The sequence below is a fragment of the Drosophila mojavensis genome, unplaced genomic scaffold, assembly GCF_018153725.1.
Source record: "Drosophila mojavensis isolate 15081-1352.22 unplaced genomic scaffold, ASM1815372v1 contig_81, whole genome shotgun sequence".
NCBI lineage: Eukaryota > Metazoa > Arthropoda > Insecta > Diptera > Drosophilidae > Drosophila > Drosophila mojavensis.
In genome coordinates, this window is record NW_025318907.1 from 353,384 (window position 1) to 365,400 (window position 12,017).

At 42.0% G+C, this 12,017-nt stretch overlaps 2 protein-coding genes across 8 annotated transcripts in view; one reads left to right on the top strand and one right to left on the bottom strand.

The window, feature by feature from the left end:
- The window catches only part of LOC6580324 (KN motif and ankyrin repeat domain-containing protein 1), a 40,770-nt gene extending 32,674 nt beyond the window's left edge, over positions 1–8,096 (top strand). For 5 of the 7 annotated variants that reach the window (XM_002006136.4, XM_015164181.3, XM_032729551.2 and 2 more), the window contains 7 exons: positions 2,041–2,453; positions 3,284–4,716; positions 5,767–6,234; positions 6,793–7,039; positions 7,106–7,318; positions 7,437–7,637; positions 7,705–8,096. In XM_002006136.4, the coding sequence (XP_002006172.2) occupies positions 2,041–2,453; positions 3,284–4,716; positions 5,767–6,234; positions 6,793–7,039; positions 7,106–7,318; positions 7,437–7,637; positions 7,705–7,866 (3,137 nt within the window). In that variant the 3' untranslated portion in view covers positions 7,867–8,096. Of the gene's footprint in view, positions 1–2,040; positions 2,454–3,112; positions 3,214–3,283; positions 4,717–5,530; positions 5,703–5,766; positions 6,235–6,792; positions 7,040–7,105; positions 7,319–7,436; positions 7,638–7,704 lie in introns of those variants that run through there. The other 2 variants (XM_015164179.3, XM_015164183.3) reach the window with 2 other exon arrangements.
- A 1,227-nt stretch (positions 8,097–9,323) lies between these two features.
- Positions 9,324–11,770, bottom strand: LOC6580325 (probable cytochrome P450 317a1). Its single transcript, XM_002006137.4, has one exon. The coding sequence runs from the start codon at positions 11,282–11,284 to the stop codon at positions 9,713–9,715; it is 1,572 nt and encodes a 523-aa protein (XP_002006173.2). The 5' UTR covers positions 11,285–11,770; the 3' UTR covers positions 9,324–9,712.
- Positions 11,771–12,017: the final 247 nt, after the last annotated feature.

Sequence of the window (12,017 nt, forward strand, 5' to 3'; positions counted from 1 at the left end):
AACTGATTAATTATGGCCCGGTCAATGCTACCAAACACGCGACTTGCGCCCCTTGCGGCCAGCCTTGCCTTGACCATCTTTCTCGACAGCTGAGCCAACTTGGCAGCGCACAGCGCGCACAAAATAGAAATCTTCTCTGCTATTTTATTTTTATTTCATTTTGTTTTTGTTTTCTGTATTTAAATCTTCTTAGCCAGAGTTCAGTGCACAGAAGTCGCTCGCTTAGCACAGAATTAAGTAATAGTAGCAAATGGAGCAGCGACAATAAAAAAAGACTTGGCAGCCGGCAAAAGCGATGAGTAACAACTGTCGAAAGACAGTGCCTGAGAAAGCCATGCGTACACGCAGCAAGAATTTTTGTTTCAATTTGAATTATTACTGCGGCATATTGGCTTGTGAGTGCTTAGGACTTATGCATAAACAGCAATATTTACCTTGCAATTTCAACTAAAATATTTACATATATATAAATATTATATATATTTATTTATATTTTGGGTTTAACTTTGATATTTTCATAGACAAGTAATTCAATTGTGGAATATGAATTATTTGCTAATTTATTTCTTAGATTTCCAACATACCCTTCAAATGTTCTGTAAAATTCTCTAATACATATACACTCGAGGTCATGAAAATAGTAGTGCTGCATAATACAAATATAAACTTCATATTCGATCAATAATTATTTAAAAATTTGTCTATTATTACCTTCACAGTATTATATTATGTTCATTACGAAATTATTGATTATTTCTAATTCTAATTTCTAATTCATGACTACATCTTTATTTAATTTATTTATTATTTATTTTATTTTATTTATTTTTTTTTATGTAATTTTTCTATTTGAGAGTAGATTTTAATTTAATATATTTTATCAAAGTTTAGAAAGCATGCACCGTCAAAAAAATAAGTTGAACAATGAGCTAATAATCTATTGTAAGACTTCTTCCAACAATCATATATTAAAGTTAAAAGTAAAAGTCTTGTAAAAAAAATATAAATATAATATAAATATATGAAAAGATACTCAACTGCTCGTAACATATCTAGTCAAACTATATTGAAGTAGAAATTCTAAAAATGGAAGACTTACAATGGGAGAAGTATTCACTTATATTGTTCTATTCATGATGCAAATGTACCTCAGTTAACAGATCATCTAACGAGAAGATGATATCGAACTATGATAAATTGAAAAGCTATAAATGTATATATTTAGAATGGAATGTTTTTTCAGTGCTCTGTAAAAGACAGAAGCTTTACATACATTTCGAAATTTTCTTTTACTTATAGGCAGGTAAATATATAAAAATAAATATATGCACAAAATTTATAAAAAAAAACTAACTTTTATTCATTGGTAAACACTTACAACACTTCAACTTTACACTTTTTGCATTTGTCAGCGATTCATGGCCAGATCGTAGATATATGATACTACTAGTTGGAGATAAGCATTTGCCACTATCAATTGAAATGGAAGTCGGGCAGTGCCCGAGTCGGGCGGGAGGCTACGATGTCGCTTATATAAACAAACGAGTGCAATAAATTGTCTGTATGTAGGTAAAATCAATATTGAATAATAATAGCGACAACAGTCGGCGCCCCGACTTATCAGCAGTCAGGCAGAAGCACACACAGGACAGAGAGAGAGAGAGTGGGAGAGAGACGGCCAAGTCTCTTTTGGCTTTTGGCTTGTGGCTTTTGCCTTCTGTCTTTTGGCATTTACACTCAGTTTGCAGTTTGTTTATTTATTTCGCTTCGTTCATTGTGTGTGCGAATTATGCGCGCTGTGGCACAGTTTCGATAGATATGTATTAACATTGTTTTATCACTAATATTAAAATATTAAAATAGCAAGCGAGTGACTTTTTTTTCTTCGGCCGTCGCGCTTTCAGTAGCAAACTGTGAGCGTCTATGGCAAGTCTGCAAATTAAAATTGTTTTGAGCAAATCCATAGACAGAGCAAGTAACCTGCCGAGAAGTTAGTCAAAAGTGAGCCGTGGTCTAAACTGTATTTGCATCTTTTTATAGACTCCTGCATGGCTGGCAACCGCTCGCCGCGCTCGAGCACTCCGCACCTCTTCCAGCGCTCGAACACGCTGCCTCTGCAGCAGCGGCCCAGTCCCGGCGAGGTGCAGTACGAGAGCTATGTGCTGGCCACGGTGGCGGCCAATGCCAAGTCGCCGGTGGAGCAGCTGGAGCAGGTCAAGGCCGCGCCACCCCCGCCGCCGCCGCGTCGCCATCATCTGACGGCCACGCCCAAAAGCACCAAGGAGACCAATGGACACGACTCTGCCAGCCCGCTGCAGTCGCCCGCCAGCTCCGAGGCTGGGCAGACCACGGCGGATGCGCAGGCACTCTGCCAGATACGCGAGCAAATGGCGCTGAGCCTGAAGCGACTGAAGGACTTAGAGGAACAGGTCAAGGTCATACCTGACATGGAGGTGAGTCGAATATAAATCAAATAAATATAAATAAAGTAAATTTGTATGAAATAAATACAGAAAAATATAAAAAATATATAATATATAATATATAATAAAAATAATAATAGCATAATAATAATTTGTAATACACAAAAATGAATATAAATAAATAAAATATATATAATATATAGAACAATTAAATAGGTACGTATATAATAAAATGATAAAATTAAAAATAATAATATAAATAAATTAAAAAAAAAAAGTAAAATATTAATAATTTTAAAAATATATAAATAGTAATAATATCAAAAATAAAATTAATAAAATATATAAAAAATATAATAATAAAAATATAAATAAATATACATCAAATCAATAAATAAAACATAAAAAATACATAAAATAAAAAAAATATGTACTAAAATGAAACAAATATATTTATTAATTTAATCATAAGGTTAATAAATATACAAAATTAAGTATTAATTAAATAATTATAATAAAAATATATACATATATGTAAATAAATATTCAATATATCAAAAGCATAATAATTAAAAAAAAAAAAAAAAAAAATAATAATAAATAAAAAAAGCCAATGTACTCATTTCACTTTCGTGAATGAGTATACAAATTTAACAATATTTTACTGTCAGTGTAAATGTCAGTGAAAATATTAAACTACTTAAATATGCTATACTAAAAGGAAAAGTGTGATATTTATATTTTAAAGAATACATTTTTTTAGTACAGTACTATGATGTTGGGAATAAATGTAATCATGCAGACTTGCAATGGATATACATATACATATATAAACTAATAAATTCTGTCTCCTCTTGCAGCTGGAGCTGAATTCGCTCCGCTCTGAGAAGCAGCGCCTGCAGCGACGCAACGAGGAGCTGCTGCGCAGTCAGCGCCAGACGCCGTCGCCGCCCAGTCCGGGCGTCAAGAACGGCTCACCCGTGCAGTTTACGCCGCAGCGCATCAGTCCCGTTTCGCTGGAGAGCTTGGGCGCGCGCATGCGCAGCAGCTCCAGCTCGCCGAGCATCATACGACGCGATGTGGCCACGCAGGCAGCGGGCAAGGTGACAGCCACACGGGATGCGGCCGTGGGCGCCAAGCTGAGCGTACGGGATGTGGCCACGCAGCAGGCGGAGGCGATCTACTCACAGGCGGAGCTGAAGCAGAGGATCGAGCAGGCGATCGGCGAGCGGAGGCAGCAGCGGCTCAGGCAGCTCATCTCGGTGGGCACCCAGATGTATGTGCCGCAGCGCGAGCAGCGGGAGAAGGGCATGCAGACGGTGCCGGAGCGGCCGGTGCTCAAGCACAATGTGAGCATCAGCGCCAAGCCCGCGACGAGGGAGAGCTTCACCAGCTGCCAGCCGGAAGTGCGCAGCGTGGGCAGCTCGGAGCACCGCATCACGGACGTGCTCTGCGAGAAGTGTGCCATTACCAAGCGCAGCGTCAGCGTCAGCTGCGGCACCGAGGAGCCGCTGGAGAGGCCGAAGCCAGCTCAGCTGCTGCCGGGACGCAGCAACACCTTCAGTCTCGGCGAGCACGAGCAGCTGGCGATCAAGCGCAAGGCCATCGGCTGTCAGACGCTCTCCACTTCAGTCCACTCGGCATCGAGTCAAACCACAACGGCCACAGTTCGCTCGACCGGAGCTCAGGTCATGCCGGAGCAGCAGCAGATGGCCACCCAATGCGCGCCCGTGGAGGCGACCAGCCGGCAGACGGACACCAACGGCCTGCAGCGACTCACACGCAGCAGCGTCAAGGCCGAGCAGCTGATGGCGCCACTCGTGCGACCCACGACCTGCCACACCGGCAGCAACACTGAGCCGTCGCCATTGGTCAAGCCGGAGCGCCTCACGGTTCACTCCGCCTGCAACACGGAGCAGGTGCGCAAGCGAGACGTCGGCTGTGGCGACATCGTCAAGCCGCACATCTCGATCGCCTGTGCGGCCAACTACTGTGATTCCTGCAAGGAGGCCATCCAGGTGCTGGCCAAGGATTTCTCGAAAGCGGAGACCAGCGACTTGGCTCCCGTCTCCCCAACAGCTGCAGCAGCTACGCCCACAGCTGCTTCCTCCACCACTTCCACGGTGCGCCGCTCCTCATCGGCGGACTCACGCATACCGCGCCCCAAACATCTCACTAGTCCCAGCCCGGTGCGCAAGCAGTTCCAGCGGCAGAATACTTACACGCTGCCAACGGCCGCAGGAGCAGCAGCGACTCCCAAGAGTCCAAAGGCGGAAGGAAAAACGCTACTGAGGTGAGTAAGCGGAAATGGGTAAGGGGGATGGGTAGGGGAAGGGGTAGAGAGAGGGGTAAGGCGAGTATGAGTAGAAGTAGGAGAATTCAATTTATTATACTCATTGAAGAGGGAAATGTGTAAGTTCAATCCTCGTCCGTTCCGCCTTATGTCTCGCTCTCCTTCCGTCCCTCCGTTCATACATCTCGCCTTCCTCCTCGTACACCCTCTCATTGACTTTTTAAAAATTTCGAGGGGCGTGGCAATTTGGAAAATGTATTTTCTGATTTTTAACTTCTCGCGTAGGCGCACTGCAAGTCAAAGTCAGAAACTCAAAATTTACCGATAGCTTCTATAGTTTTGCTAAATTATAAACTATATAGACTTACCAATTGGGGGCGTGGCATATTGTAAAATTAAGCTGGTACCGTAGTCCGTAACGTCCGGTTGCAACGTTCTTATTTGTTACTAATTGTTCTAGAGCAACAATAGTAACATGTATCGTTCCACTGTGCCGCAAATTTCAGTGATTGCTCTCGTTCTCAAAAAAAAAAAAAAAAAAAAAAACTATTTGGCCGCCGTAAATTTCGCTTAACAAAATATAATAACAAATTAACAAATAATTACCATTCAAATAGCTTTGTTCCACTTGGCTAGATTTTTCCGCCTAGCTACAACATTTGTTCCACTGTATCACACAAAAGCTTGCACTGCAAGCTTTTAGCCAAGTCACAAACCAAGCACAGGCAAATGCGTGTCATGCGCACTGCGGGCAACGATTCCGATTCGGAGTCCGAATTCCCGAAATGTGGCAATCCAGTCGCATTGACCTTCAGGCACAGTTTTCGCTTTTGCTTTGGCGCGTTTGCAGCTTCGCCTCGTTTATCGACTTTTTTGTTTATTGTTTGGCTTTTCGTTCTTCCCATGGTGTTTTCAATGTTTTCTGGGCTGAGCAGCTTCACCTGCTACCCGCTGGTGGTCAGCGGCTGCTCCGTGCTGCTCCTAACGTGCGTCGCCCTTGGCTCGAATTTGTCAATATTTTCATTAACTTCATTTCTTTTCCGTCAACAGCTCGCTGCAGGAGAAGCCGCCGAGCGCTGCGCTGGACGCGTCGCCGGAGTCTCAGAGCTTTATCAAACAGCCGTCCAGTAAGTCAACCTCCACGTCCAAGGATCTGGACTTCACCCAAATGGGCGACGACGAGTTGATTGTGCGCGAGGAGAAGCGTGTCAGCATTAGTTGGTCGCGCGATGCCTCGCCAGCTCCGCTGATGACATCGTCGGCCACGACGACGACCAGCACCAAGTCCGCCTCGCCGGAGCAAGCGTCCAGTGACTCCAACGTGGAGCGCGAGATATCGCAGGGCGCGCGCAAGAAGTCCAGCACGCCCCTCAAGTCTAGTCAGAGCGAGGGCTCCCAGGTGACCGTCATCGAGCGGAAGACAGAGGATGCGGAGCCCAACAGCACAAAAGAGGAGCGGCCGCCCACCAAGGCACAGCTGCATCAGCTCGCCCAGGCGCCAACGGAGCCCAGGCAAAAGTGAGTTTGGGAACGGAGATGTACATTTTTATTGTTTTATATACTATTTTAGTTTTTTAATTTCTCTGTAAATATTTGTTATTTCTATTTATTATTATTAAAATTAAATTTTTTATTTTTTTATATCTAAATAATTTTTATTATTTTTTATTAATCTATTTTTCTTATTTCTCAATTTTTTAATTTAAAAATATATATATTTTTTGTTTCATTATTATTATAATTTTAGTTTTAAATTATTGTTTTATTTATTTATTATTTTGTATCATTAATTTTTGATATATAAATTATTTTTATTATTTTGTAGCTATTTATTTTCTTTTATTTTTATAAATTTATCAATAATTTAATTTATAAATATATGTATATATTTTGGTTTTATTGTTATTATTATTTTATTTTAAAATTTTTACATATCAAAATTATGTTTCTATGATTTTTTTTTTTTTTTTTTTTTTTTTTTTTTTAGTTTAAAATTTTATTTAATTGCTCTATTAATTATTAATATTCTCTTGTAACATTGTATTTATATACTTATATATTTCTATTCACCCTCAGATCTGAGTTGGCCAAGGAGCTGAAGGAGGCCCTCAAAGTGATCAATGATTCGCTGCTGAAGAAGCTGGGCTCTCGGCCAATCACTTCGTTCAGCCTGAAGGCATCCAAGGCCACCATTAGCGACCACTGGTTCCGCATATCCAGCACGGCCACATCCAATCCCCACGAGGTGGAGGACTACTTGGACTACTTTGAATCTCTGTCGGTGCCACTTTTGGAGTACTGTGTCAATCTCTCCGATAGCAATGTGAGCAGGATTAATTCAGTGCGACCTTAACTCAAATATTAATATAATCTCCCTCTTCTCCCTCAGGGCAACACGGCCATGCACTATGCGGTCTCGCATGGCAACTTTGACGTCGTATCCATACTGCTGGATTCCAAGGTTTGCAACGTAAACCAAATGAATAACGCGGGATACACGTGCGTCATGCTCGTCTCGTTGGCCAAGCTGAAGCAAGCGGCGCATCGGACAGTCGTGGAGCGACTGTTTCAGATGGCCGATGTCAACATACGAGCCAAGAAGGTAGGTAAAGGCCTGTCACCTGGTCGATTGGCATTGCATCACTCATACGTTACTATTGATTGTTCCACCCACTAACTCACCTCATGCCCGATCCTTTGTCCCAAACCAACTCTTGCAGCACTGCCAAACCGCATTGATGCTAGCTGTGTCGCATGGTAACAGCGACATGGTCGAAATGCTGCTCGAGGCCGGCGCCGATATCAACATCCAGGATGAGGATGGCAGCACGGCGCTGATGTGCGCCGCCGAGCACGGCCGTGTGGACATTGTGAAGCATTTGTTGTCGCAGCCGGAATGCGATTCACTGGTTCAGGATGTGGTGAGTATTCAATGTCTGCTCTCAGCAATTCCTTTGCTCAATCACTTCCCACTTGATTCCCATGCAGGATGGCAGCACGGCCTTCAAGATCGCCTGGCAGGCCGGACATCGCGACGTGGGCTTGCTGCTGTACGTGCACGAGCAAATGCTGCGCAGCAAGCTGCCCAATCGTGGGGAGCCCGTACGCAAGTCTCTGCCCTTGCCCGCGCGCCCCAAGCAGCCAAAGTGAGGCGCAGCGGCTGGGCCGGGCAGCCATTTTTGTATTAGCGGCCAAAATGTCGAACAAAACGTTAGTGGTAAGATTTTGAATTAGCATTTCGTAGCGCTGCCTAGGGAAAGTAGCTAAAAAACCATTCCAACAAACAAAACTGTTCATAATTTAGCTAATAGTTAACACTCACACAAACAAATGAAAGGCGCAAACAATACTTTTTAATATTAACTTTAAGTTGTATTTAATTTATTCTCTTATTAATTTTGTTTAATGTCTAAAAAGCTCACAACTTAAAATAATATATGCAAGAATTACATAATTAAATCTAAGTTTTATAATTATGCAACTAAAATCAAATGGAAAATTGTCAAAACTTAATTACAAATATTAATTAATGTATACAATAATTTACAATTTCTCTTAAGAAAATACTAAATATATGAAAAAATATATATAAATAAAAAAAAATTACTACATTAACCTGGGCTACATACAGTAGCAGCCATAAAGCAACCATATCAGCAAACGACAATGCAAGAAACGAAAAGAGGAAAACTTTAACAAAACACAATTGTAAACAATAAATTAAAATGTAATTAAATTATTTTTGCAGAGCTACTTACAATAAAATTTAAAAATATAATATATCTATGTATAAAAATACAAATGTGGTTGATAAATAAATATTTATGGGAGTTTTAGCTACCCAAGCGTAGCACCAATTTAGTCAAAAAGTATACGTCTATTCAAATTTAATGCGGCATATTGTATTTAATAGTATATATATATCTGTATATGTATTCATTTGACGATCAACTACATATTTTAGAGCATTTTAAATAAATAAAATTTATGTTATGTTTAGTTTGTGCTTAACTGCAATCAACTCTTTTCACGGATATTAACTGGAGTTCGGATTTTATAGCAAGGGGGATTCCAATTGTTATTTTATTTTATTTTATAATACTATTGAATTCCACAGTGAATTTATTTGATATTTATAATTTTGGTAATTTATTTGAATATTCACTCCAATACATATTTAATCTTACTTAACTTTCAAATTATTTTTTCTTTAATTTTTTTATTTGTATGTTACTCGTGTATATAATTAATATATATGTGTATATAATTAATATATATGTATATATATTCCCTTTTATTGTAATTTACTGAAATTTTTACTTCCTGATATTTTTATTCAATTTTTAATTTGATGTTTATTTTTAGCTTTGAGTAATTGCGTGAATATCTCATTTATAAATTTCCATGCAATCATTTTTTATACACTTTTTTTTTTAAAATATTCACTTCAGCTTTTCTATGCCTTTTAAACATTTCAATTTTGTTTTGCAAATTTTGTTTTCTTATTTATAATATTTATATATATTTTTATTGTTATTTTTATTTTTTAAGTGAAGTTATTTCTTTGAATTTTCATTTGAATATTCTAAGAACTTTAACGTTATTTAATACTTTTTGCTTATGCTTTGTATTTATTTATGAAATTATAATTTGACTTTTTAAATATCTTATTCTTTAATCCCAGTTAATTATCTGAATACTTTCATATAGTTTCATATTTCGATATTGTCGTTAATAGTTAAAACTCTACAACCATTTTAAATATAAATATCATTAGATTTCCTAAATTCATCTACTCTTTATATAGTTAGTTCATTTATTTAATATTATAAATTATATCCACTGTTTACTTTTAAATATCGTTAAGCTTTTGCTAATCTGCTTTTATTTTTCATTTGATCGTCATCTCTTCCTTCATTTCCTTCACTTGGAGTTCTTCAAGTCCAACTAAACTTTATTCACATATTAAATTCATTATTCGTAGTCACACTCGTTTTTAGACCGCACGCTCCTCCAGCCCGGGCTCGACCACGCCCAGAGGCGTCAGCTGCAGCGCGATGCCGTCCTGCAGGCTGACCAGAGGGCGTCTCGAGTTCAAACTGAACTCGAACTCCAGCAGCAGCAGAGCGAGTGCCACGCGCAGCTGCAGCTCTGCGAATTGCATGCCAATGCAGTTCCGCACCCCGGAGCCAAAGCCGAACCAGGTGCTCTGCTCCTTGAAGGAGTCGCGCGGACTGCCCCAGCGCTCGGGCTTGAATCGGTCCGGCTCCGGGTAATACTCGGGATCGTTGTGTATGGCGTGCGTCGGGATGATCACGAATATCTCCTTGGCTAGCGTGTACTTCATGTGATCCGGCACCGTGTAGTCGTTGAGGCAGCGTCGCATTATGTACGGCGTGATGGGATGCATCCGGAGCGTCTCGAGTATGACGTGGCCCATTAGCGTCAGGGATTGCACACAATCGTAGCTGAGCTGGTTCTGGTGCTTGGCCATGACCTCCTTCAGCTCCTGGCGCAACTCGCGCTGCACCTCCGGGTTGAGCGCCAGCTCGTAGAGAGCAAGGGATAACGTATTGGCGGTTTGCTCGTATCCGGCCTTGAGGAACACAAATGCATGGGCGGCCAGCTCGTGCTGCAGATGCGCCTTCAGCTCCTTGTCGGCCTCGTACTCGTGCGTGGTCAGCTCCACGGCCTTAATATCCAGCAGCAGCTGCAGATAGTCCTGTCGCCGCTCCCCCGCCGCCTCCCGCTGCGCCACAATATCCTCGAGCAGGCTCAGAAAGTAGTCCTCGGCCGCCTTAGGCGTTTGACGCAGCCGCAGCTTCCGACAGACGTTGGGAAAGCGTATCATCAGCAGATTCATCAGATAGCCGTGCTTGCGTGTGCTCAGCGCCAGCTCCGTCATCTGCTCAAACTCGTCCAGCGAGTACTTCTGCCGCTGCTCGGCGTTCACGCCGAACACACAGCTGGCCAGGGCCGAGAGCACGTAGCGTCGCATTAGCTTCTGTATGTGGAGCGTCGAGTGGGACTGCTTCATCAGCGTGCTGCTGACCGTCAGCAGCAGCTGCTCGGCCTCCTCGTAGAGGCTGTCATACAGCCAGGCCATGCGGTCTCGCTCGAAGCAGGGATCGAGCTTCTGGCGCATCTCCTTCCACTTGTTGCCCCGCAAGCCGTACAAATCGCCCGACAGCGGATCCGACTTTTGATTGCAGTAAATGCCGCGATCATTGAAATTCCAGAAATTCTTGATCATGATCTGCCGTATCAGCTCGCGATCAAGGGCCAGAGCACGCGGCTGCAGCAGCGCATAGAATCCGCAGAACGGGCCGCTGCCCTTGAACTTGTTGTAGATGCTCGTATAGTGGGCGACCTTCATGTCGTCGGTGCTGAGGGACTGCGTGGCGAGCTGCTTGATGATGGGCCAGAGCTTCTTCGGCCTCTCGTGCGGTATGTCCAGATAGCGCCAGTAGTCGCGCTGATAACGCGCGGCCATGACGAGCAGTATCAGCAGACAGAGCACGATTAGGCCTAATATCATAAAAATTATCCACATGTCCGTCATTTTCATGTTTTCTGCGCTTTGAGCTGTGCACGGCAATTAGCGATCCGCAAATACATATAGACACGCACTATACACAGCTATAATCAGATACATATATATGTATATATATATATATGTATATTATATCACAATATCACAATTTTGGCCAGTGACTCTTTTCGGGGCCGGAAGCCGTATCCGTCAATGATCTAATGCGAGTCGCGAACGCGTTCTCAGCGACAAGCTGAATCTGTTACGTTCATTACCAAAGCGCGCCGTTCGACTGAGTGCAATTGAGTAAAACATATTTACGATACGCTCCGCGCCGTAGTGAGCTTTTCATTTGAGAGGAGGGAATGGGGGGAGTGAGTGTTGGGGCCTGGAGTGCGCTACACTACAGCCATTGCTGCTTATGGCCTGACTTGGCTTAAATGCGCTGCGAGTGGGCGTTCGAGTGAGGCCAGTCTCAATCGCAGTCGCAATGTGAGTAACTCCGAGTGTAGGATGAATCCATGAGTCGAGCATGAGAAAAAATAAATAAAAATAAACATATAATAAAGCACAAATAATCTAGCTCAGCGCAATTGTCTCTCAGTGTAGGGTATTTCGTCAGTCTGTGCGACAGCGCGGACAGAAATCAATTTAAAGTTCATTTTCGTTTGTTATCAGCTTCATTGTACACCTTTTATTTTGTTGCTTTTGTTATAGATAAAAGAGCAGTTGTTACCTTTGGAAATTTCGCTTTGAGGTGGGGTTATCT

What these genes read in the sequence shown, in the direction of transcription:
- LOC6580325 (XM_002006137.4), bottom strand. Translation starts at nt 11,284, where the DNA reads ATGAAAATGACGGACATGTGGATAATTTTTATGATATTAGGCCTAATC.